At 40.7% G+C, this 26,482-nt stretch overlaps 1 protein-coding gene and 1 pseudogene across 12 annotated transcripts; one reads left to right on the forward strand and one right to left on the reverse strand.

The window, feature by feature from the left end:
* On the reverse strand, positions 1-1,285 carry LOC141408633 (keratin, type I cytoskeletal 18 pseudogene; annotated as a pseudogene).
* Positions 1,286-2,884: 1,599 nt separating this feature from the next.
* On the forward strand, positions 2,885-26,273 carry XPA (XPA, DNA damage recognition and repair factor). Of its 12 annotated transcripts, none has more exons than XR_012424545.1 (8): positions 2,885-3,084; positions 6,438-6,548; positions 10,620-10,725; positions 12,991-13,156; positions 15,548-15,665; positions 17,015-17,141; positions 18,185-18,414; positions 25,499-26,273. XR_012424545.1 is itself a non-coding variant. In XM_005581232.5 (8 exons), exons 3-7 carry the CDS (start codon positions 6,440-6,442, stop codon positions 18,388-18,390), a joined length of 705 nt encoding a protein of 234 aa, XP_005581289.1. In that variant the 5' UTR covers positions 2,885-3,084; positions 3,971-4,064; positions 6,438-6,439; the 3' UTR covers positions 18,391-18,414; positions 25,499-26,273. The 12 variants fall into 12 exon arrangements, 9 of the variants coding, with proteins under 9 accessions (XP_005581289.1, XP_045229436.1, XP_073873133.1 ...); XR_010581498.2 differs by lacking the exon at positions 17,015-17,141 and adding an exon at positions 25,129-25,317; XM_005581232.5 differs by lacking the exon at positions 17,015-17,141 and adding an exon at positions 3,971-4,064.
* Positions 26,274-26,482: the final 209 nt, after the last annotated feature.

Here is a 26,482-nt window from a genome sequence, read left to right on the forward strand (position 1 = left end):
TTAATGTCTCAGAACTTTGGTGTCATTGGTCAGCCACCACTTTGCCATCCACTAGCCAGCTTGTGGTGGTCTTTTGGATGGTTTGCATGGAGTTGCTGCTATCCAGGGCATCACCGAGATTGAAGTCCTCGCCATCTTCCAGCAGGCAGCAGTAGGCGGTGCTCTCAGCCTCCAGCTTGACCTTGATGTTCAGCAGGGCCTTGTACTCTTGGGCCTGGCATTGTCCCTCTGCCCAGGTCTGTGCCAGCTCTGACTCCAGGTGCAGCAGGATCCCATTGAGCTGCTCCCTCTGCAGGGCATAGCAGGCCTCCACCTCCCTCAGGCTATTCTCCAAGCTGGCCTTCAGATTTCTCATGGAAATGTCGATCTCCAAGGACTGGACTGTATGTCTCAGCTCTGTGAGCATCATCCCAGCAGCTCCAACCTCGGTGGACTGCGTGGTGACCACTGAGGTGCTCTCCTCAATCTGCTGAGACCAGTACTTGTCCAGCTCCTCTTGGTTCTTCTGAGCCAGCTCGTCATATTGCGCCTGGTATCTGCCATGATCTTGTCGAGGTCCTGAGATTTGGGGGTATCTACCTCCACAGTCAACCCAGAGCTGGCAATCTGGGTTTGTAGGCCTTTTACTTCCTCTTCATGGTTCTTCTTCATGAAGAGCAGCTCCTCCTTGAGAGCTTCAATCTCTGTCTCCAGCTGCAACTGAGTGACATTTGTCATCAGTGACCTTGTGGAGCCCATGGATGTGGCTCTTCACAGTCTGGCACATGGCCAGCTCTGTCTCATACTTGACTCTAAAGTCATCAGCAGCAAGACTGGCATTGTCAATTTGCAGAACAATACAGGCATTGTCCACAGTATTTGTGAAGATCTGAACCCTCAGGCCCTCAATGGTCTTGAAGTAATGGCTCCAGTCTCTGACCTGGGGTCCCTTCTTCTACAGGTGCTCCCAGATTTTGCTCTCCAGCTTCCGGTTCTTGGTCTTCAGGCTCCTCACTCTGTCCAGGTAGGAGGCCAGGCAGTTGTTCAGGCTTTACGTGGTCTCCTTCTTGTTCTGGATGCCCCCCATTCTTGCCAGACCCCCGACCACTCCCGCGGCCAGGCCCTCAGAACCCATGCCACTCAGGAAGCTGGTGGAGCGGGACACGGAGATCCAGGAACCAGAGCCCCCTGCGCCTGCATAGACAGTGGCTTTGCTGCTGACCAGCCAGGCACTGTAGCCGGGCGCCTGGACAGAGCCCAGGGACTGGTAGTTGGTGGAGAAGGTGGAGCGAGTGGTGAAGCTCATGCTGTCCAGGGAGGAGAGTGAGAGGACAGGACTCAGGCTTTGCCGATGACTTTAATTTTTTTTTGAGACAGGATGTTACTATGTTGCCCAGGCTGGAGGGTAGTGGTGCCATCACAGCTCACTGCAGCCTTGACCTCCTGAGATGGGTTCTTGTTACATTGCCCAGGTTGGTCTTGAACTCCTGGGCTCAAGCAGTCCTCCTGCATTGGCCTCCCAAAGTGCTGGGATTACAGACATGAGCCACTGCACCTTACCAACTATTATTTTTTTTAATAGTGATGGGGTCTCACTATGTTGCCTCAGCTTGTCTTGAACTCATGACAAGTGATTCTCCTGCCTTGGCCTCCCAAAGTGTTGAGAATACAGGTGTGAACCACTGTGCCCAGCCTAGTTTTTAATTTTAATGAAGTCCAGTTTTTTTTTCTTTTGCTGCTTGTGCTTTTGGTGTTATGGAATTTGAAATATTTTCACCTGGGAAAGATCGATGGATAGGGAGAAAGAAAGATCTGAGGGGAAGGGAGATGCGGATGGCTTGAGATTTCTATCTCCAATTCAACCAGAAGATTTCAGCATGTAACTGCTTTATACAAGGTTTTGCAGCTTTATGTATGTATGACCGATAAACTAGAACTACTGAACTGTGTTTCTGAAACGTTAACCATTGAATATTAGTGGGAAACATCAGTGTGTCAGGTTGTCTTTCTAAAAGCCAGTCCTAATTGGTACATGTAGTAATTAGAAGTTAATGTTTTCTGGTTTCAATTAAGTATTATTTGTAACAAAGGGAAAGCATACATTTTTGGGGTAGCCTGCTATGTTTCTTTTGTTCCACTAGCCACACTTTTGGGAAGTCAGGATATTTGGCCCAGATCCAAACCCACTGTCTACCTGGCAGCAGCTCATCCTCACTGCAGGAATATTCCATGGAAAAGGTAGCCAACCTTATGCATATCAGCCCTGGACCAAGTGCTGCATTTGCCTGAGGTCACACAGCAAGTTAACTGGGAGTTTCGACCCAGGTCTTCTCATTTTAAGTCTAAGGCTGTGTCTCTAGGCCATGTATCCAACATGAAATCAGAACTATCATCTGTTGGGCTCTATGACTGGCACTACTACTACTCACTGTTACCATTTTTTGAGGTCTTTTACGTGCCAGGTATTGTCCTGGCAATCTAATCTTCCCAGCGACTCAGTAAATGGTTCCATAATTATCCTCATTTTACTACTGAAGAAACTGAACTCTGGTGAAGTAACTTGCCCAGGTCACACAGACTTTAACTGTCAAGAGTTCAGACTTAACCCAGGCCTGACTCCAAAGCCTATACTCTGAATCACCAAGCGAGACCTATTTTAAAGGTGACCAGGTCCTGACATATGATCTCAGCAGGGACTCTTCTCCCAGATGACAAGTGAGCAGGTAGGTAGGTGGGTACTCCGTGTCCGCGCATGCCCAGACTCCGCACAGCGCCCCTGCAGGCCACGCCGAGCTCCTTAACTGCGCAGGCGCTCTCACTTCGAAAGGCCGCTGGGTACGGGGAACGCAGAGACTGTGCCGGGCGGTCGGCTCGCCTGGGCGCGCAGTGCGCGTGCGTGGGCCTGGGAGCTGGGTCCTCGGAGTAGGTCGGAGATGGCGGCGGCCGACGGGGTTTCGCCGGAGGCGGCGGCTTTAGAGCAACCCGCGGAGCTGCCTGCCTCGGTGCGGGCGAGTGTCGAGCGGAAGAGACAGCGGGCACTGATGCTGCGCCAGGCCCGGCTGGCTGCCCGGCCCTACCCGGCGACGGCGGCTGCGGCTACTGGAGGTTTGGGCCGCGGCGGCGCTTGCCCCTTCCCTCTCCCCGCCTCCCCGGTCCCCAGACTGGCTCGTGCGAGCCGAGTCCCGGGGCCCGGGGGTCGAGGCAATTGCGCTGGCGTCTGTGCGCAGATTCTTCCCCAGTCGTAGAGGGAATCCGCCCAGCCGCCTTGTCAGAGCGTCCTGTCCACGACCACAGAGCGTTCCGCGGTCGCCCCTGGGCCTTCTTTGGTGCACCTGGGCTGCTCAGCTTCGATTTTTCGTTTAGGGCTGCAGCCGCCCCGGCTGGGAGGTGCCAGCCACTGCCAGGTGTCAGGGCCTCAGCTGTCCTAGAAAGAGGAGTTAGACTAGTTCTTGATTCTAGCCTATATACCTAGAACTAGTTGGTGGAAGAGGCAGATCTTGGTGTTTGTTAGGGAGAACTTTCAGCAATTGGAGTTGCCAAAAGTCTAACGGATTGCTTCTCATGAGCTACCGGTTACTAGAAGTGCTCAAATAGGGACTGGAAGAACCCTTATTTATGTGGAGGAGAGGAGATTCAGCAATCAGAAGGGACTGGATAGTAAACCTTTAAGATTCTAATCCATAGATTCCATGAGTCTATTTCTTGGACATGTGACCTGTACGATTTCTTGGCAAAAGCTAGATACTCAAAACATGTTTATTGATTGAAGTAAATTAAAGACTGATCTCTCATTGCAGATTATTCTTTTATGGAATTTGCCACTGGGGCCAACTAATAATTTTTTCCAGGGTACTTGAAATATAGTTTCGTTGATAGCCAGTTCTTCAGGACGACCTCTATAACATGAAGTACATGTGTTCCTAGAGCTCTGTACTGTCCTGTGTCGAGCACAGTTTACAGCTGTATTATCTATTACTCTTTTTTTTATCAGCCAGATGTAGTGAGAGTGAGAAGAGTCTGAAGCTGGCAGCATGTCTTGATATTCGTACTAACACCGAAACTGCAAATTCCAGCTACTTTTGATGGTACTGGTCTCATTCTTTCTGCTTTATAGTGGTTTCCTTTTATTCCTTTCTCAACTTGAGACACACTAGAGTTGGACAGAAAGTTCATTTGCACTGATTAATTCATAGTCATGATTCCATAAAGGTTTCCATAGATCTATACTACATGGCTGTGGAACACAAGGTACAAAATAGCAAAAACTGGTATTAAATTAAACTTGTTATCATGGAAAGCAAGGTAGAATGAACATTCTGTAAGATTTCTTAGGCAGTTCCCCAAGAACTGAACTGTATTGTAGCGTTGAGTACAACCCACCATGTTTCAAGAGTTAGGTAAGTGCCGGGATTTTTTATCTTTGTGATACTTTTATTTCCAAGTACTATACAGTTTTCTTTTTCTCTGTGTGCCATGACATACGCCATGAAAGAGACTGAAAAAACTTGCTTAGAATACAAAGAGTGTTGCTAAGGTCCTGGGGAAACAGCAAGTCATAGCAGCAGAGAGAAATTGGGCTTTGTTTTGGGCATGAGTTAGCGTTGTTTAGGATCCTGCTGAAGTCATGGGCTCGACTACTCCAGCCTTCCCTGTTCTGAATTCTCATTGTGCTTACTGTCATTCCATTCATTTACTTTGCTATTTATATTACATATTCTGGTAGGTTCATTCGTTTCTAACCATCCAGTCGGTACTCATGGAATGTTTACTGTTTGTCAGAAGTATACAGGTAAAGGCACGCAGTCTAATGAAGGGATACAGAGAAATGAACAGGTGTTATAGTGAGAATTGCTATTAACAGTGGAAACAAGCTTATAATCTAATCCTTTCATTTAATAGAGGGAGAAATTGAGGCCAGAGAAGGGGATTGACTTTAGCAGAATAAAACATACTAAATTTGTCTTATTTTAAAAAATGGAGGTGTAACATACTGTAAAATGTACTCATCTGAATTTTACCTATGTGAATGCTTGTGTAAACACCATAGTGATCAAGATATGTACACTTCCAGAACCTTAGAAGTTTTCCTGTTGCGCCTTCCTAGTCGGTGTCCACTCTCTACTCTCAGAAGTAATACTCTTCTGACCATTTGATTGGTATTACCTCTTTCCGAAATTGATGTACATTGAGTCTGTACAGTATCTGCCCTTTTTTTGCGCAACATAGTATCTGAGAGATTCAGGCATTTTGTTGCATGCATTGGTAGTTTGTGCATTTAGATGTTGTATAGATTCTTTTGTATTATGCTGCAATTTTTCCGTTTTCCTTTTGGTGGCTATTTGGGTTGTTTCCACTTTGGGGCTGTTAGGAATGAAACCTCTGTACACATTCCTGTTTATGTGCTTTAGTGGACATACACACTTCTCTTGTGTATATGCCTGGAGATGGAATTGCTGGGTCATAGGAGAGGTGTAGTTATGTTCAGCTTTAGTAGGTATTGCCAAACAGTGATTGTATCAGTTTCCAGTCTCACCGGCAATGTATGGCAGTTCTGGTTGCTCCACATCCTCACACTTGGTATTGTCAGTCTTTTTCATTTTAGACATTCTGGTGAGAGTCTAATGATACTTCATTATGGTTTTAATTTGTATTTTCCCAATGATTAGAGATAATGAGAACCTTTTCATGTGCTTTTTGGCCATTTGGATATCCTCATTTGTTAAGTGCCTATTCAGATCTTTTGCCTGTTTTTAAAAGTTGGGTTATTTGTCTTTTACTGACTTAGAGGATTTTATTATGTATTCTGAATGTGACCCCTTTGTCAGATATGCATACGTTAGTCCTCCCTTATCCAAGGTTTTACTTTCTGTGGCTTTAGTTACCCACAGTCAACCATGGCCCAAAATATGAAATGGAAATTTCCGGGTGAACGCGCGCGCGTGCGCGCACACACACACACACACACACACACAACACAACACACCCCACTGCTGGAGTTCTGGCTGAGATCACCTTGAATCTTTAGATAAATTTGTGAAGAATTGATGTTTTTATGATATGGAGGCTTAAAATCCATACACAGTATATTTCTCCATTTATTTAAGTCTTCTTTGATTTCTCTTAGTGTTTTGTAGTTTTCAGGGCAGAGGTTTTACACATCTCTTTCTAGGTTGTTATTTCTTAATTCTAATTGTAGATTCTTGTGGATATTTTACACACATAATTACATCATCTGTGAACAGATGCTGCTTTACTTCTTTCTTTCATCCTTTATGCCTTTCTGGTTTTCTTGCTCTGTTGACTAGCTGGGGCCTTCAGTATAACGTTGAATAGAAGTGGTGATCGTGGACATCCTTGTGTTGTGTGAGATATATTGAATTCAGAGGAATTTTCTCTTTGTGAACAAGGTAACATACGGGCTTACCTACTTCAATTGTTGACTGCTTTTACTTTTGTAGGCATGGCTAATGTAAAAGCAGCCCCAAAGATAATTGACACAGGAGGAGGCTTTATTTTAGAAGAGGAAGAAGAAGAAGAACATAAAATTGGAAAAGTTGTTCATCAACCAGGTAAAGTGAGTTTTTCAAAAATAAGTATCTAGATTGGTTATTTTGAGTAGCATGCTTAATTCTATGCAAACTGATGCTACATAATGCCGCAATTACTTTAATTAGTGAGTACATTATCTTTATAAAAGTGATAAAGTTTGGCAGTTTTGCTAGTAGATTAAAAAAATCAAAGAAACAGCCATGCATATGGAAATGATTATTTAACTTGTGGCTGATGTACTTAGGGGTTGATGCTCTCTGTTGTTTTATAATAGGCAGGGTTAGTCAGTATATTGATTGGTAGAATAAATACTCAGAATTATCCTGATAGGCTGAAATGAGGTGCCAGCATCCGGGAGATAACTGTGGAGAAAGAAAGCAGCTTACAAAATATAAGGTAGACCAGCATACAAAGAAGGATATAACTATGATCTAAGGTTAGTGCTTTGGTAAATCACTTATGTGTATACGTATCTTCACAGTGAGGGTACTTTCACAGTCTTTGGGAAAAAGATAGAAACACTTTATTTTTTTATAAGTTTAGCAGCCAACAGTGCAATATAACAGATTTAAAAAAACCGAAAACCTATTCCAGTCTTTAGTTGTAGCTACAGAAGTGTTGTGCATTCATCAATGTAGGTGGTTGCGCTGCTCTAATCTGTGTGTGTCTATACTGTTGTTTGCAGAAGCCGAGACTTGAAGGATTAAAATAGTTGTTTTTATTTGCATCAGGGACTGGTTTTGTGGACGACAAAACCCGGGGTGGGGTTGGGGGGTGGCTGGGGATGGTTTCAGGATGATTCAAGCGCATTACATTTTACTGTGTACTTTATTTCCATTATTGTTACATTGTAATATATAATGAAATAATTACACAACTCTTACTTATGGTAGACTGCCAGTTTCTGAGTGGTAAATGTAAAAGGGAGTGACAATTTGAAAATTATCATTGTGTTTATTTAGGAATTCCCATTATAAAGAATGTTTTAAATTAGAAAACTGCACATTTTAAATGTTTTAATTAATAATGCTATGTAATAGCTTCCTAATTGGTATTTCTATCACACTTTCTCTTCATTCTAACGCATCCTGGTAAATTTTTCAAATATACCACTTTGGCTATCACTGGCCTTGTTCCAAAATTTTTAGTTTTCCTTTTGTCTGTGGATATGCTCCTCTAATATTCTACAAAAAAAGCATGCTTTTTTTGTTTGTTTGTTTTCTTAAAGTTTGGAGATTAGTGTGTTATAACGAAGGAGGTAAGGGAAGGCAGTGATAGGAATATTTTGAAACAAACAGTTAATTAATGACATAATGACAATTCTCCTTTTCTTTTTTTTTTTTTCCTTCTTTGAGATGGAGTTTCACTCTCGTTGCCCAGGCTGGAGTGCAGTGGTGCGATCTCGGCCCACTGTGACCTCCGCCTCCTGGGTTCAAGCGATTCTCCTGCCTCAGCCTCCCGAGTAGCTGGGATTATAGGCATGCACCACCAGGCCCCGCTAATTTTGTATTTTTAGTAGAGACAGGGTTTCTCCATGTTGGTCAGGCTGGTCTCAAGCACCCAGTCTCAGGTGATCCACCCTCCTCCGCCTCCCAAAGTGCTGGGATTACAGGCGTGAGCCACTGCACCCAGTCGACAACTCCTCTTTCTTCTCATTGGAAATTGTGGCAGCTCTGAGAGTTGGAGCATTCAGCCTAAAGACTTCTTAGTAAAATTTATGTGTTTACATATATATGTATATGTGTGTGTGTGTGTGTGTGTATATATGTATGTATGTATGTAGGTAGGGGTGTGTGTGTGTGTGTGTGTGTGTGTGTGTATATATATATATATATGGAAAGAGTCTTGCTCTGTCACCAGCCTGGAATGCAGTGGCGTGATCTTGGCTTACTGTAACCTGTACCGCCTGTGTTCAAGGGATTCTCTTACCTCAGCCTCCCAAGTAGCTGGGACTACAGGCACACATCACCATGCCTGGCTAATTTTTTTGTTTTTGTTTTTGAGACGGAGTTTCACTCTTATTGCCCAGGCTGGAGTGCAGTGGCACAATCTTGGCTTGCTGCAACCTACACCTCCTGGGCACAAGCGATTCTCCTGCCTCAGCCTCCAGAGTAGCTGGGATTACAGGTGCCTGCTACCACGCCCAGCTAATTGACAGCTGGCTAATTTTTGTGTTTTTTTGTAGAGACAGGGCTTTGCCATGTTTACCAGGCTGGTCTCGAACTCCTGCACTCAAGTGATCCACCCACCTCGGCCTCCCAAAGTGCTGGGATTATAGGTGTGAGCCACTGTGCCCAGCCTTACTAGTAAAATTTAAAGACTTGCTGGGAGAAACAGTTCTTACAGGATTAAGTTTCATAGCTAGGCATTTGAAGTCCTTAAATAATCTAGCCTTGCCTTACCTAGAGTGGTTTTTCTGTGCTGGGAGTTGAGGATACATGGCTGAATACAGACTCTCCTCTCAAGGAGTTTATAATCCAGAAGGTGAGACAGATAAAGAAGCTTTTTGCTTTGTTGGTAGGGGGTAGAATGGAGGGAGAAAAAAATGTTTCTATTTGGAAGTGAATGCTGTTGTTGTCTTTCTTCTGTTACCATGCTGTTTATTGCTCTTTCCTGTGTAATGTTGGTGCCCTGTCTGAAAGCAGATCCCTTTTCACCCTACCACTCTGGGACTAATCTGTTTTGTACTTTCAGCGGTGCTGTGGTAGGCAAAATAATGGCCCCCAAAGATGTCCATGCCTTAATCACCCTGGAACCTATGAATATATTATCTTTATCATAGCAAAAAGGACTTTGCAGATATGATTAAGGTCAAAGACCTTGAGATGGGGAGAATATCCTGGGTTATCCAGGTAGACCCAATGTAAGCACACAAATTTCCTTAAAAGTGGAAGAGGGGCTGGGCACAGTGGCTCACGCCTATATTCCCAGCACTTTGGGAGGCCAGGGTAGATGGATCACCTGAGATCAAGAGTTTGAGACCAACCTGGGCAACATGGTGAAACTCTGTCTCTACTAAAAATACAAAAATTAGAGCTGGGTGCAGTGGCTCACGCCTGTAATCCCAGCACTTTGGGAGGCCGAGGTGGGTGGATCACAAGGTCAGGAAATCGAGACTAGCCTGGCCAACATGGTGAAACCCCATCTCTACTAAAAATACAAAAATTAACCGGGTGTGGTGGTGCGTGCCTGTAATCCCAGCTACTTGGGAGGCTGAGGCAGGAGAATTGCCTGAACCCAGGAAGTGGAAGTTGCAGTGAGCCAAGATCACGCCACTGTACTACAGCCTGGGCAACGGAGCGAGATTCCATCTCAAAAAACAAAACAAAACTAAAACAAAGCAAAAATTATCTGGGCATGGTGGCGTGCACCTGTAATCTCAGCTACTTGGGAGGCTAAGGCAGGAGAATCACTTGAACCTGAGAGGTGGAGGTTGCACTGAGCCGAGATCGTGCCACTGCCCTCCAGCCTGAGCGGCAGAGCAAGACTCCTTTTCTACAAAAAAGTAGAAGAGGAAACCTGAGAGTCAGAGGGACATGTGATTATGGAAGAAGTGAGTGATGCCATGTGAGAAGCCACCATTGCTGACTGTGAAGATGGAGGAAGGGGTCCTGAGTCAAGGAATGCAGGCAGCCTGTAGAAGCTGGAAAAGGCAAGGAGATGGATTCATGCCTAGAGCCTCCAGAAAGGAACACAGCCCTGCCAACACCTTGATTTTAGCCTACTGAGACCCATGTCAGAATAAACTAGAGATCTGTGTGATAATAAATGTGTGTTGTTTTAAGTCACTTAGTCTGTGATAGTTTCTTATAGCTGCAATGTAGCACTAATACAGGTACCTTGCACATGGCTGGGATTCAGAAATACTTGTGGAATTGCTAGGTTTTTTTTTTTCTTTATGTTACTTCCTTTTCTTTTTTCCTCTTTAATTTTTTTTTTAGATAAACATAATCAAGGTCTTATTTTGTCTTTTACTTAAATGTATTTATGTGAGGCATAACATACATGCGGATAAGCTAATAAAATAGAGGAAAATATATTGTTCTAGTCATAAAAAAGGAAACTTAAAGAGTTCATTTTCCTTTTCTTAGGACCTGTTATGGAATTTGATTACGTAATATGTGAAGAATGTGGGAAAGAATTTATGGATTCTTATCTTATGAACCACTTTGATTTGCCAACTTGTGATAACTGCAGGTACTTATTTTAGATGATGTTCTTAATTGCTAATGTTTATGGGTAGGTTTAGGGCAAAACAAGTTATATCTGTTTGGATTTGATATTTTCTTAGTAATTATGATTTTTATTTTGGGCGTTTCCTAAAATTTCTATGGTTTCTATTTTGCCAAATACGGTAAATCTGTGACTATTAAAGCTTATGATATACCCCATAAAATAGGAAGGATGGTTCTGCCATAGAAATTTCCTTTTCTTTTTCTGCTGGCCTGAGTTTTTTTGTTCTTGTTTTTTAACATCTCTCAGTAGCAGGCTCCTAACCCTTCTCTTCACCCAGCCCTAATGATCCCTCTATTTCTTAATTATTCCAGGGTGTGTTACATCTTGGTCAGAGGACTGGGGCCTTCAGTGAGAGGACTGTAGCTCAGAATACCTTTTTCATTCATGTTTTGCTACCCTCATAAAGAGAATAGATGAGGAAAAACCATATTCTTCCATTCTTTTTCTTCTAGACTTTATCCTTTTTTTATATCACCCAGAATAACCTTTCTCACTTCACATGGTTCTCCTATCGCTACTGTTGACTCAGCCAGATGCTGTGCTGGTATCTTTTGCACTTTGAAGGTACCATCTTGGAATCTTAGTTGGACCTCTTACCTGCTCCCTGTGCTTAGTTTGTCCCTACAGCCCTCAATCAACTCCTCACATGCCTGAAGGACCCGACCTTTTAGAGTCCCTGCTGCAGACACTGGGAGCCATCGTGATTGGCTTGTTGCTGAGCGGAGTCCTAGGTAGATAGAGAGGGAGGTGTGGTCCCTGGTCTCATGATCAGATATATGGCTGGGAATGTTCCAGCACCACAGCTGGAACTACAGATTACAAACTCATTTCCCACCGACACAGTGGTGAAGGTCCACAGTATTGTCATCATTCTCCTTAAAGGCCAGTATAGCTTTTGGGAAATGAAACACTACATAGAATTTTATTTCCAAGAGAAAATAGAAGCAACTATTATACTGGTTTAAAGAAAGTTGTGAACATATTACCTTACCATAGCAAAGGGACTTTGCAGATATGATTAAGGTTAAAGACCTTGAGATGGAGAGATTATCCTGGGCTATCTAGGTAGACCGAATACAAGCACACGAGCTTTCTTAGAAGTGGAAGAGGAAAGCTGAGAGTCAGAGGGACATGCGATTAATGAAGAAGTGAGTGGTGCAATGTGAGAAGCCATCATCATTGGCTGTGAAAGTGGAAGGAGGGGGTCGTGAGTTAAGGAATGCAGGTGGCCTCTAGAAGCTAGAAAAGGCAAGGAGATGGATTATTACCTAGTGCCTCCAGAAAGGAACGCAGTCCTGCCAACACCTTGAAAAGTCTGGAAACGTTACGCTTTTATGTTTAATCATAATCAGGAACACAGGCCTCCATTCTTTTTCAACATCGTCAAAGATGATAGTTTTAGTACCATGTAGTCTACATGTCTCATGTTAGTTTATACTTCTGAATTATTTAGCTTTCATACAGCTCTTCCCAGTTTTAACTTTTATGTGTTTGTGATAGAATCCTCTGATTGAACCTTTGATTTCTCCCCTCCCTGACCTGTACCTGCTCTTTAGTGTTTACCATTTCAGTAAAGCCAGCTTCATTCACTGGCTATGTCTCCACTCTCCTGTGTGCATTAATTCCAAACCTGTTTGGCTTTAGGTTCAAACCATATCCTGAATCCATCGGCATCTCATCCTCTCCCACTGCTGCCTTAGTCTAGGCCACCATCAGCTCTTGCCTGGACCACTGCCGTAGTGTTCTAACTGGTCTCTCCCCCACTCCCCCTTTTGTACCCCTAGGGTCTCCTTTTCATATCGTATTTTGCTCAAAACTTTCTAGTGGTTTCTAACCATTGTCTTCACCATTGCTTGCAAGGCCCTGACTGTCTCTGACTGTATCTCCCACCACTCCTCACCATCGCTTACTGCAGGTCTTCTAGTTACACTGGTCCTCTTGCTGTAAGCTCTCTTTGCAAAATACACCCATCCCCTAGAGCCTTTGCCCTTGCTGTTCCCTTTGCTAAGAATGTTTTTTCTCTAGATAATATAACTTATCAGAATAAGTAAAAGATAAAGTATTTTTCCATTAGAATTCTTATGTTGCTAATTTAACCATGAGAGTTGCAGGAAAAAGTATTTTATATGTCCTTTTTGCTGTGTGTGCCCCTAAGTTGCTGGGCCATTTGCAAACTTAGTTTATTTAAAATAACTAATTTATATAATGGACTTAATCTGTTTTCAGAGATGCTGATGATAAACATAAGCTTATAACCAAAACAGAGGCAAAACAAGAATATCTTCTGAAAGACTGTGATTTAGAAAAAAGAGAGCCACCTCTTAAATTTATTGTGAAGAAGAATCCACATCATTCACAATGGGGTGATATGAAACTCTACTTAAAGTTACAGGTCTCTAATAAGTTGTGTTTATTATATTTAACTCTGGTAAAGTCTTAATAACAAACTAGTCATAGTCAGCTTGGTTTTTGCTTACAGAGTGTGAAAAAACTCTTCTCTAGTTTTGCATATGTATCACAGTCATGTATAATGACATTTAATAACATGTTTTCTCATTTTGCTTTTGTTTTTTTTTTTGTCTTATACGATAAGGTCTCACTCTGTCACTCAGGCTAGAGTGCAGTGGTGAGATCATGGTTCACTGCAGCCTTGACTTCCTGGGCTCAGGTAATCCTTCCATCTTAGCCTTCTGAGTAGCACCTGGCTAGTTTTTTGTATTTTTTGTAGAGATGGGGTTTTGCCATATTGCCCAGGCTGGTCTCGAACTCCAGGGCTCAAGTGATCCTCCTGCTTTGGCCTCCCAAAATGATGGGATTACAGGCATGAGCCATCATGCCTGACCTCATTTTGCTTCTAATAGGGCACTTTGAAACAAACATGTTGCTATTGGGTGATGTTAAGGGTACAATTTGGAAACTAAAAAAGGTTGGAATGGGAGTCAGGCCCCATTTCCTTACCCTCTTTCACCTCCATCTCCCACCAAAAAAGAAATACTAAAAAAAAGAAAAATTTCAGGAATTTCATAAATACCTAAAATCTAACTCTACCCATCTGGAATGCTAGCGAGTGTCCATATAGCTCTGTAATCTCAGAGCAGGTCTTCTCAGCGCCACTTGCTGCAGATAGGTTACAGGCGTGCCAAGATGCTGATCCACTTAGTGGCTAGGACTGCTAGTGCCCAGGCCAGTTTCTTTGAGTCACAAGCAGTCTCTTGTATCTACCTCAGAGTGGTACAAATATTGTAATATTCTTTTTGTGCTGTTAGCTTAAAATATTGGGAGGCATTGCTTTAGAGCACAGTTTTGAATATATACTATACTAGAAAATCCCGTATCACCAAATAAAATTAAGAAGCCATATTGTAAAACAAAACATGTACTGAATTTCATTAAATACTAATATGAGTCTGTTGATTAGAAAATTCACTATTGTTTCATGTATCATTAAATATTTTTAAATGCCGCTAATTAGGCCGGGCGCGGTGGCTCAAGCCTGTAATCCCAGCACTTTGGGAGGCCGAGGCGGGTGGATCACGAGGTCAGGAGATCGAGACCATCCTGGCTCATATGGTGAAACCCCGTCTCTACTAAAAATACAAAAAACTAGCCGGGCGTGGTGGCGGGCGCCTGTAGTCTCAGCTACTTGGGAGGCTGAGGAGGGAGAATGGCGTGAACCCGGGAGGCGGAGCTTGCAGTGAGCCGAGATCACGCCACTGCACTCCAGCCTGGGAGACACAGCGAGACTCCGTCTCGGAAAAAAAAAAAAAAAAAAAAAAAAAAAAAAAAGCCGCTAATTAAATCAACATACACTTTCTTATCACTTGATGCTTTTATTTTATACTTGGTGAAATAGCGCCAGTAGACTTTATTACAGTTTTTTGTCGTATATCACAACTTTTGCATACATAAAAGGGAAAATGCAAGTGCAGAAGACTTATGATGGTATTCCTAAACTTCCCATTCAAAGTCCGGTTCTTCATCACTTTTTGACTCAGAGTTGTTAAAGTACCATTAAGTGCACTGGTGATGCAGCATTTTCAGGGATGTTAAATTGTGGAAAACGTGATGTCCCAGAATATATGAAAAACAAGTATATCACTTGAATATGTAAGAAATTTGAGTTTGGCTACACTGATTAATATTATGGTCCTTTAACATATTGTGAGAGGTATCCTGAGCATAATCCTTAGTGGTAAATTCTCTTAAAATGTAAGTAAATACTATAAAGAGTAAAGGTATAGAATGTAAAGTTTTAAAAGTAGAATGAAGACTTTTTACATCATTTTGGTACCAAAATTAAAAATATATATATATCCTGCAGATCAGAAGTCAAGTGGATAGAAACAATTACTGATCTTGAAGGAGATGAGTAGTAGTAATTGGTAATTTCCTGCGGTTGGAGATTTTTTGGAGATGACCTCATATTTAGGTCTGATGTGGCTAATCTGTCAACAAACTGTTTCTTTGGTGAGCCCGCCACAGTTGATCAAACTCACTGACCACATGTACTTTTGATTCCTGTGACGATACAGTCAGAGGACAACTTTTCTATTTATAATCTAATTCAGCATATGTTTACTGACAGTTGCATAGGTTTGGATAGATGTTTTATTAGAGTTGTTTCTGATCATTAATATTTAGAACCTTTACATTTCTCATAAGTATTTATAAATTTATACTTGGGTTAGATATTCTTTGGTACCTGTGGATTTGACAGTTATAACTTTATAATATTTTGCAAGTCCGAATCACAACTTATTTAAATATGGATTTTGTGTTGTAGATTGTGAAGAGGTCTCTTGAAGTTTGGGGTAGTCAAGAAGCATTAGAAGAAGCAAAGGAAGTCCGACAGGAAAACCGAGAAAAAATGAAACAGAAGAAATTTGATAAAAAAGTAAAAGGTAGATGGCCACATTTTATATCGTGAAGGATTGTGTTTTACCATTTTGCAAAAAGCGTTTAGCTAGATTCTTCCTGTTTAATGTCGCCAATAGATTGGAATGTGTTTTTCAGAGGTTGAAAAAAATGACTTAAAGTTTGCCTCAGTATGTTGGTCTTCAAGGCACTCAGCTCAAACCTCACAGTACGACATTTCTGAAAAGCATGTACCTCATCATCTTAAAGTGAATCGTGTTTTTATATAGGAACAATGTGAGGATCAGGAGTGGTATCACTGGTCAAGGATTTGGCATCAATTAAATCTTAAGTATAATCAATAGTGTTATAAAAAACACGCCCACCAACAATCTCCTCTAATTGCTTAACATGAAAAGCCATGCCCTAAGTCTTAGTCATCTAATTCAGCAGCTAGAAGGAACTTTTATTTTATATATGACCAAAAGACCCAGAGAGGTGGAGTGACTTGTTACATAGTTACTGGCAGAGTTAGGACTGGAAGCAGGCTTTTTTGACTGAAAGTCTCCATGAAGTAGTCATTTCTCTATCCATGCATCTGTGTTTGCATGCATTCCCTTGTCCATCTATCTCTGCATTAATTTGTCCCTGTTATCCATCCAGGTATGTATGTCTGTTAAGTCTGTCTGTCTGAAATTTTCATCCATCCATCCATCAATGTATCCAATGTTTACTAAGTGTCAACTATGTGCCAGGCACTGTGCTAACATAAATTCTGGAGTCAGAATTTGTCAGGAGAGAAACTTAAAATCGTGCAGGTGTGCTAGGTACCATGATAGTGATGAGCGAGCGGTGCTGCGGGAGCACAGTGGTCACTTTCTGCTCTATCACAGAATCCCTGAAAGAGCCTTAAAAAAGGAAACATCCATGTTCTTCATGCAGTAATTTTTTGCAGAGGCCCATTGCAGTGTACACTGTGTAGAGATAACACATACTTTGTGTATATATTGGGTTTTATATATATACTAAATTAATTCATTGAAAATTAATGTCCTATCCATATAATTTTGCTTTTGTTTTTCATAATTGGCTTTGGAGTGGTTTGGATTGGATTAATAAGTGGTTTTGGAGAATGAATAAGATAAGATCAGATGTCTTAAAAACAAAAAAGCAAAACCAAAAATTGAACGTAAGCCTTCCTTGTTGTGAGGAACACATTGTTGTAATCCTTCTTATTGTGAGGATTTGTTTTTCCTTTGTCATTACAAGTGTAATTCAATTACAGTGCGGAAAAGTTAGAGAATTACAAAGAGCTCTTATCACATGATTTTCCTACTCAGAGACAATCGTCAGCAACGTTTTAATTTTTGCTCTTCCTGTTCTTTTCTATCCTAAGATCCTTAAAATTTTTAAAAAATAAAAATGGAAGCACTATTTGACACAAAGTTAAGCCAGCAACTCCATGATCAACATCCGTATACACATCTTTTTATATAGTTACTTAGCAATTCCTGAATCACAAGGTAAGGCACACATTCATGGCTTTGTAGAGAGGTTTCCTGTAATAAGTTGTGTCACCTAAGAACATTTCATTAAAGAACTCCCCAGAATTAGCCACTGCTGTATTGAGAGGATTTGGAAAGGGTTCTTATGAATTTGGCCCTTTAATCTTTTCAGTGCTTTACACCAGTCCTTCCTCTGTTCCAGTAGCAAGGAGAATCTTGGAAGATAAAGTAGTGAAAAGGCATTTTAAGAGGTGTGAAAGAGAGGACAGAGTTATAGATTAGTTATATACTAGCCTAGGATTTTTTAACTCCAGCTACCTGAAATCACCTCAACTCTTACCTGTCTGCTGCCTCCTTAAACCATTTCCAGGTGGTATTTTGGTGCAGATAATATATGGATAGAATAATAAGTATTAATTAAAAACCTGTATCTGCAAGGTGATGAAATATTTTTTGAAATGAGGGCTGTCTGTACTTTCTTAGATACTAATTCTGTAGTTTGGTCACAGTGTCATCTAATGGTAACAAATTCCTGTAATTTGACAAACAGAATGAAAGACGATGGCATCCATTTCATCACATGCTTTTTAAATAAAAATTCTATGTGGCATATATATTATTAGTATGAACAGAACTCTTCAAAAAGATTTAGTTTTCATTGGTATTACTTTTTAAAGAAATATGAACTTTAATGTAATTGGCTTTTTTTCTCATTACATTAAATTGCTGCTGTTAATCACCAGATAAGCTACTGTCAGTTGTCCTCATTTTGAAGAGTTTGAACTTGCCCTGAAGTTTTTCATAGAGTTAGACCTCTTGGGTCTGGTTTCTTTTCCAGTTCGCTTCTTACTTGAATGAAGCATGTCTTTTGAGGAAATTTTCCAAAGTGGTTACATGAGTCATATATTTTCCAAGTCTCTGCAAATAGAAATGTTTTTCTGCTTTTGTGCATATGAATACCTAAGTTCTGTAACATTAGTCCACTGTCTTCTGGTGTTTAATGTTCAGAGAGGTTAGTGTGATGCCTTCTTTAATTATGGCTTCTTGTTGATTTACTTTAGAGGTTGTTCCTGCCTTCCTGAATAGGCCACAAAGGGCTGAGATTGGAGTAGACACTGTAGAGAGTAGACACAAGGAGCTTACTGTACAGTTTTCTCAGAGGCTCAGAACAGAGAGGAATAAAAGCAAGTCTAAAAGTATTTTAGTTGAAAAGAAATTGGAACCTGGTTCCTCTTGGTCTTCTGATTTTGATCCGCAAAGAAGCTGACACAGTTTACTTCTTTATGGGAAGGTAAGAGATTATATTTACCTGCTTTGAGAATATGATCTTCTACTTTAGCAATTTGAGAATTGATCTGACTACCAAAAATAATTTTACAGTTTAAATAGTGTAAGGTGTGTATATATCTATATAGATATAGATCTATATAGATATATAAAAATAGGGTGAAAGACAAAGTGTTTTCTTGTAGTGAATTCAAATTGTTAACGGATTTTAGATACAAGAAGGCAGAAACTGCTGTTCAGTTTTTTAACTGGTATCAAAACTCTGTATCAAAATATTCAAAGGACCGATTGAGAGTATTTGGAAAGAGTTCTTTTGAATTTGGCCGTTTCAGTGCCCTCCACCAGTCCTTCCTCTTTTCCAGGAGCAAGGAGAGCCTTGAAGGATGAAGTAGTGAACAGGCATCTTAAGGTGTGCGAAAGGACCGTTACACATTACAGTAATCAGTTATAGATGATAGAAATCAGTTTTGATTTCAAAACTTCAGGATGCACTGGCCTTAATATTAGATGGGGACGTTCACCTGGTTCAAATGTACAGAACTTTTTGGGTTTGCATGTCTACTCTATAAATAAGGTAGAGATAAGGCTTTTCTTTAGTTATACCAGCTTTCTCTTATTCAGTACTGGTAGAGGTTACCCTTCTAAAAAAAGGAAAATAAATTCATTTTCATTATTTTCCTTTCCAAAAGAGGTAGGTAAGAAATCTCCTATGGAGGCCCAAGTTTGTGGACATTTTACATTGTGGGTCTGTGGTTATATTTATGAATCTTTGGAGTCATCTCTCAAGAGAGTTTGGGAGACTCAGTTCTCTGTTACTCTGCTTTAGTTTAGTTTATGGAGGACTAAATAAGACCAAAGCATCATATTATCTTTGTGTCTTTTCCTTGTAATTTTTTTTTCCTCCTGTTAACAGGGGGCACCATGAGTCAATACTTCCTGCCCTACCATGAAGCATTTAGTAGTATCTTGTCTGTCTCAGTTAGTTGTCTTATAAGTTGACCTCAGAAGCAGCATTGGGTTTCCTTGAATACAGACCACCTCTTTTGCAAAACCAAGATGTTAAACTGAATACAAGTTTTAGATTGGTATAAAATAACATTTTCATTTAAAAAAGGATTTAGGAGAAAATTTTTTTGTGTAAAAAGTATAAGCAGTCCCTGAATATATCAGTAACAAGACTGGTTACCATGAAAATTGTTATAAATTTCCACAAAAGGCAGTCCTTTAGTTAATAGCTTCCAGCATTGTGAAATTCTAGGCCAGTGGAACTAGGAGGCTGGCACATGGTAAACCACTATTTTGTCTCCAGCTTCAATTAGGCCTTCAGCACTGCGTAGGACCTGCACCCATGCCAGGTTTCCTCGGCTTCCCCAAAGTCAATTTCAGACCTACAGACCTTCTTTCACTCTTCTAAAGCCTTATCTTGTTTTTACAACTACCTCCTTCCCATTCTCAGCAGTAGGTAGTTGATTTCTGCTTTTCTAAGTTTTAAGTTGTTAAATGAAGTAATGTGAAAAAAGTATTAATCTTAAATTTTTTTATTTACCTGATGTTGACATTTGCCATATTTACTTTTTCTTCCACACACATATTTTGCCAAGCCATTTAAGTTACTTGCAGACATTGTGATTCTTACAAATACTTCAGAATGTTTTTCCTCAAAACAATGGCATTCGGCTGGGAGCAATGGCTCACGCCTGTAATCCCAACACTTCGGGAGGCCGAGGCGGGCAGATCACCTGAGGCTAGGAGTTTGAGACCAGCCTGACCAACGTGGTGAAACCTTGTCTCTACTAAAAATACAAAAATTAGCTGGGTATGGTAGTGGACACCTGTAGTCCCAGCTACTCAGAAGGCTGAGGCAAGAGAATTGCTTGAACCCGGGAAGTGGAGGTTGCAGTGAGCTGAGATTGCGCCATTGCACTCCAGCCTGGGCAACAAGAGTGAAACTCTGTCTCAAAAAAACAAAAAACAAAACAAAACAAAAAACAATGGTGTTCTTCTACCTAGCTAAAGAACAATGATCATACTCAAGAAATTTAGCATTAATATAATGCTGCTGTCTTGTGTATAATTTAATATTCCCCAGTTATTTTGGTGTCCTTGACAGCTTTTTGTTGGATCCAGGTGCTATTCAAGGATGATGCATAGTGATAGTTGCTTTTAAACTAGTCTCTCAGCCTTTTTTGTCTTTCACGACATTGACATTTTGCAGTCAGTGCCCAGGCCAGCTGCTATTCAGCGTGTCCCTCCATTCAGATTTATTAGCCGCTTGTTTCCTCACAGTTAGACTCAGGTCGAATGTTTTTGGTGGGAATACTTTCAAGCTGATGTGTTTGAGCATTTATCAGTAGACACATGGTACCAGCTCTTTTAAGGGAGTGGTAGTTTGACTGCTTAGTTAAGGTGGTGTCTGCCACGTTTGTCCATTGTAAAGGTACCCTTTATCCTTTGTAATTAGTGAGAATTCTAATACTGTGTGAATATCTCATTCCTTACCTTTCCTTAGTGGTTTTATTTAGTACACAGGGCTGAGTCTTACTTTAGTTATTATTGTGGTGGATATAAATGGTGATTTTCTATTTCTGTCACTTTCTGTAATTGTTATTTGGCTTTTGGAAAGAGGAGCTTTTCTCCTTTTAAAAACTTTTTTTTTTTTTTTAAAGCATCAGCTGGACTCATTGTTTCTTATTCTGAAGTCAATGTATTATAGTCCATTCCAGTCATGATTCATTTTGGTGTTGAAATTGTCCAAAATTTGTCCAGTAGAATCCCCTTCAAACTAGCTCCTGTCTTTTTAAACTATTTTGTGTGGAAATAATTTCAAACTTATAAAAACTTGCAAGGATAATAATACAAAGGGCCACTCATATATCCTTTATCCAGATTACCTACTGTTAACACTTTATGCTATTTGCATCATTTGCATGCTCTTTCTATACACATACAGTATTTATTTTTTTCTGAACCATTTAAGACTAAGTTGTATACATTACCACCCTTTACCCATAAATATTACAGTGTATATTTCCTAATAGGGATATATTTTGTTACACAACCAAAGTATATTGTTAACTTGAGTAAATTTAACATTGATTTAGTATTTATGTCTAATCTGCCCTCCATATTCTAGTTTTGTTAGTTGATCTAATATTCTTTTTTTTTTTTTTTTTGAGACGGAGTCTTGTCTGTCGCCTGGGCTGGAGTGCAGTGGCAGGATCTCAGCTCACTGAAAGCTCCGCCTCCCAGGTTTACGCCATTCTCCTGCCTCAGCCTCCCGTGTAGCTGGGACTACAGGCGCCCGCAACCTCGCCTGGCTAGTTTTTTGTATTTCTTTTTTTTTTTTTTTTTTTTTTTGAGACGGAGTCTCGCTCTGTAGCCCAGGCTGGAGTGCAGTGGACGGATCTCAGCTCACTGCAAGCTCCGCCTCCCGGGTTCACGCCATTCTCCGGCCTCAGCCTCCCGAGTAGCTGGGACTACAGGCGCCCGCCACCTCGCCCGGCTAGTTTTTTGTATTTCTTAGTAGAGACGGGGTTTCACCGTGTTAGCCAGGATGGTCTCGATCTCCTGACCTTGTGATCCGCCCGTCTCGGCCTCCCAAAGTGCTGGGATTACAGGCTTGAGCCACCGCGCCCGGCCGATCTAATATTCTTTTTAGTGATTCCTTTCTAGAACAGAATCCAGTCTGGGATTGGGTATTGGCTTTAGGTACCAAGTCTTTCTAAACTTTTCTGGGATATTTACACAGCTCTTATTTTTTATGACATTGACATTTTTGAAGAAAAGTCTGCTTCCCCTGCCCTGCCTTTCAAAACATGCTTCTCACTTGGGGCAGTTTCTGATGTGTCCTGCTGGCTGGATGTAGGGTATGCATTTCAGGCCAGGGACAGTATGTAAGTGATGTGCTTTTCTCAGGGCCTCATATCTGGAGGCACTGATGTCTGTCAGCCCTCAGTGGTAATTCTGATTTTTGATTTGATAAGCAAAAAGAAATTGTATCCCCCTAGATTTAGTATCCATCCATTGATGGTTCTTGCTAGAACCAGTCTTTAGTATGATGGTTATAAGAATTGTCTTCTAATTCCAGCATTCCTTCTGCATTTAAGCAGTTGGCAGTCAGCATTCTGTAACATCCTTTGCCCCATTTACTTATTGGTATGAATTCATTAATTTCTGTTTTTCTCCAGTGGCTTTGGTTCTTTCTGTCCTTACTTTGTTGCTCAAATGGTCTGATTTGGCCTAGTGACTAGCTTTTGTATCTTTTGACATGTCATTTCCTTTTTAATTTTTATTTACTTGTTTACTTTTGAGACCTAGTCTCGCTCTGTCACCCTGGCTAGAGTGCAGTGGCACAATCTCAGCTCACTGCAACCTTCACCTCCTGGGTTCATGTGATTCTCCTGTCTCAGCCTCCCAAGTAGCTGAGATTACAGGCATGTGCCACCATGTCCAGCTAATTTTTGTGTTTTCAGTAGAGATGGGGGTTTCACCATACTGGCCAAGCTGGTCTCAAACTCCTGACCTCAAGTTGATCCACCTGCCTTGGCCTCCCAAAGTGCTAGGATTATAGGTGTGAGCCACCATGCCCGGCCTTATGTCATCATTTCTTGAGCACTCCTGCTTTCTAGCACAACACATGCGTACCTGTATTTCTATGTCTCTGTCTATAAATGTATGTAAACCTTGAGTTTACACACTGATACATCCAGTTCTAAAATTTCATTGGTCATTTTAGTTTTACTTATACGGGCTTTTTGGATGATGAGAAACCTGGTGGCTCCCATGATCCTTAATATAGTGACTTGATCGAAGCCCTGTGTGTGACTAATTCCCGTTACTGTTGCTGCCTCCTCTTCTGGAGGGAGCCCTCTTTTTCTTGGGCTCTCTCACCCTGCTGCGGATGCTTACTTGCTCCATAGGACTGGATTGTTCAGAAAGGGAAAGAAGGGTGAAAAAAACTCCAGACCTATCTATTTAAAAATACTTCCTTATATTCTGTTGTTTTTTCCTTTGAGAGAGGGTCTCGCTCTGTCACCTAGGCTGGAGTGCAGTGGTGCAATCACGGCTCACTGCAGGCTCAAACTCCTTGGCTTAAGTGATCCTCTCACCTCAGCCTCCCAAGTAGCTGGGACTACAGGCATATGCCACCATGGCTAGCTAATTAAAAACATTTTTTTTAATTTTTTTTTTTTTTTTTAAGAGATGGGGGTTTCACTATGTTGCCCAGGCTGGTCTTGAACTCCCGGGCTCAGATAATCCTCCCAAAGTGCTGGGATTACAGGCATGAGCCATTTCACCTGGCCCAAAATACTTCCTTTCTGGCACAAGTTTTTCCAGGAATGTCTAGTAAATAAATTAAAGATGTGGCTTTATTCTTACCATTAAGCCTGACACACTAGCTGAAGAGTGGGGAGAAAAAGTCAAAGTCAGTGTAAAACCTTAGGTTCAATTATGGCTAGAAAGAGTTTTACTACAAGTTTTTTTTTTTTTTTTTAGTATTCAGAAAAGTTTTCTTTGGTACCTCTTTTTAAGTACACATAATATTCAAATTAGGCAGAAAAGTTAATTTATCATGATTGCGCCACAGCAAAATTTTGTAGGATTTTCAGTGGGATAAGGTGGCCAGATGTCTTACATGAGAACCAAGTTGAAAAGCGGGTATTAGAATTCAAGTAGGCAACATCTTCCTTACATTATCTGAAACCAGGGGGCATCTGTGGAGTTCTGGTTAGCATATCATTTTTTATTTAGAAGATATCCTAAGGTAAAATTTAAAGGAAGGAGGGCATTCCAGATCTGTATCTAGAAAAACCAAGGTCTTCAGAATATGAGAGGATACTGAAAGAAATGAAGAGTTTGGATGAACATTTTTTTCTTCTAGACCAAAACCTATCTAGAGGTATGTGCACTGAAATAATGTCAAAGTACTTTTCATGCTAGAAGTATCCATCAACTATACAACCTTGGGCAACTTATAACTTCTCTGTGCCTTGGTTTTCTCATCTGTAAAATTGGAATAATTCTGCTTAGCTTAAAGGGTTGAGGAGTAAATGTATTTAAAGTGGTAAGAACACTGCCTTACACATAGCCCTGTGTTTTCATCCTCATGACATAAAAGCTGAAAATAAGATTCAAGTAGTATTTTGATACTATTTATAGATCTAAAATGAATTAGGGAAAATATGTGATTACTTGGTGTATGTTGAGTTTTATAGCTGAGATTATACAAGACAGCTATCATACTCTCCCTTAGGTAATGCCACTGTCAAAGACAATGATGAACTGTGTGGATAACTGGTGAGAATAGAAATGTAAAGTGTTGCTTTTTATTAAAATATGATTTACTTGGTTGCTTTCAAAGAACCCAATATAATTTTCTTTGTAAAATGATTTTGACAGGAAGTAGCAGAAAAAGCTCCAAACATTAGAATATGACCAGTGTCCTGGCTTCACAGTTATCTTTGCTTAGTTTCCCAACCTGCAAAATAAAATAAAAACTCTGTGGTTCTTTCCAAATCTTAATATTCTGTGATTCTTATTTTTAGCCCTCTTATAAGAACTTCAATAGACTTGAGGTCTTACTGCACAAGCAGTTTTTCTAAGATGAAAACATACCAGCATAGTGGTAGAGTTCTCTACTTTCTAGTTTTCTTGCAAAGCTTGACTTGATGCTTATTGACGTAGCTCCTGACAAGAACTTAAAAATACTTTATTTCAGCTGACTCATTTTCCTACTATGGCATTCTGTTATCTGAAGTCAAACATACCTGAATGTGTCCTATTTTGTTACTCAACTCACTTCTGAATATGGTTCCGTTTTGCATACCACCAACCCACATAACCATTTCTGAATCTCTTGTTTCACACTGCTCCAGTGAAAACTTGATTCATAGGCCGAACTAGTGAGGTAAGAAAGTAAGTTTGCCAAGTTTGTATAATCAACTTTGTTATAAAATTAAGGTAAACTATATATGGTTTAAATACACATAGACACACACACGTACATTGCTGAAAGCTTGATGGATTTGGATTTTTGGATTCAGCTGAATAGCACCACTGAAAAGATGACTTTTAAATTTTTTTCTCAGAATTGCGGCGAGCAGTAAGAAGCAGCGTGTGGAAAAGGGAGACGATTGTTCATCAACATGAGTATGGACCAGAAGAAAACCTAGAAGATGACATGTACCGCAAGACTTGTACTGTGTGTGGCCATGAACTGACATATGAAAAAATGTGATTTTTTAGTTCAGTGACTTGTTTTATAGAATTTTATATTTAAATAAAGGAAATTTAGATTGGTCATGTTCAAAATTCAAAAAAATGCAACATCTTCATAGATGAATGAAATCCTTGTATAAGTAATGCTTCAGTAATAATTATGTATGTTATGGCTTAAAATTAGCACATTTCAGTGAAGGTCGCCTGGCCTGGTTGTGTGCAGAATGTCATGTCTGCGATTGCTTTCTTACAACAGAGATGGGAGCTGAGTGCTAGAGTAGGTGAAAAAGTGGTAGGTCAGCTACAAATTTGTGGACAAGATACCAAGGCAAACCCTAGACTGGGGTAGAGGGAAGAAGTTTCAATAAAGGCCACAGCTGGCTGAACTGGATTCTTAACCAGGAAACAAATGGTGGTGTACCACTGTACCCCAGGTTCTGGTCATGTGTTTTTTAGGACGATTTCTGTCTCCACGATGGTGGAAACAGTGGGGAACTACTGCTGGAAAAAGCCCTAATAGTAGAAATAAACACTGAGTTGTAGGAGTCTGATCATGTTTTCTGTACTCTTGGGGCCTCTATTGTGGGCCTTAACATTAGTCTAGATAGCTTTTTAAATGTTGGATTAAAGTGGAAAAGAGCTGTTTTCATGGTTGTCTGATTGTTGATCAAAGGCGGCACTGATGTTCATCGTTAAGTAGTGCTAACATTTACTGAGCATTTACCAACCAGGTGCCAGGTGTGCACCTAAGTGCCTTAGGAGTATGTTTAGTCCCAGGCTTGCTTCCATGCTGCTTTCAGACTTCTAAGGAAGTGACAACCCAATCTCATATCACCACAGGCATGTGCATCAAC

The sequence above is a fragment of the Macaca fascicularis genome, chromosome 15 (genome assembly GCF_037993035.2).
Source record: "Macaca fascicularis isolate 582-1 chromosome 15, T2T-MFA8v1.1".
Classification (NCBI taxonomy): Eukaryota; Metazoa; Chordata; class Mammalia; order Primates; family Cercopithecidae; genus Macaca; species Macaca fascicularis.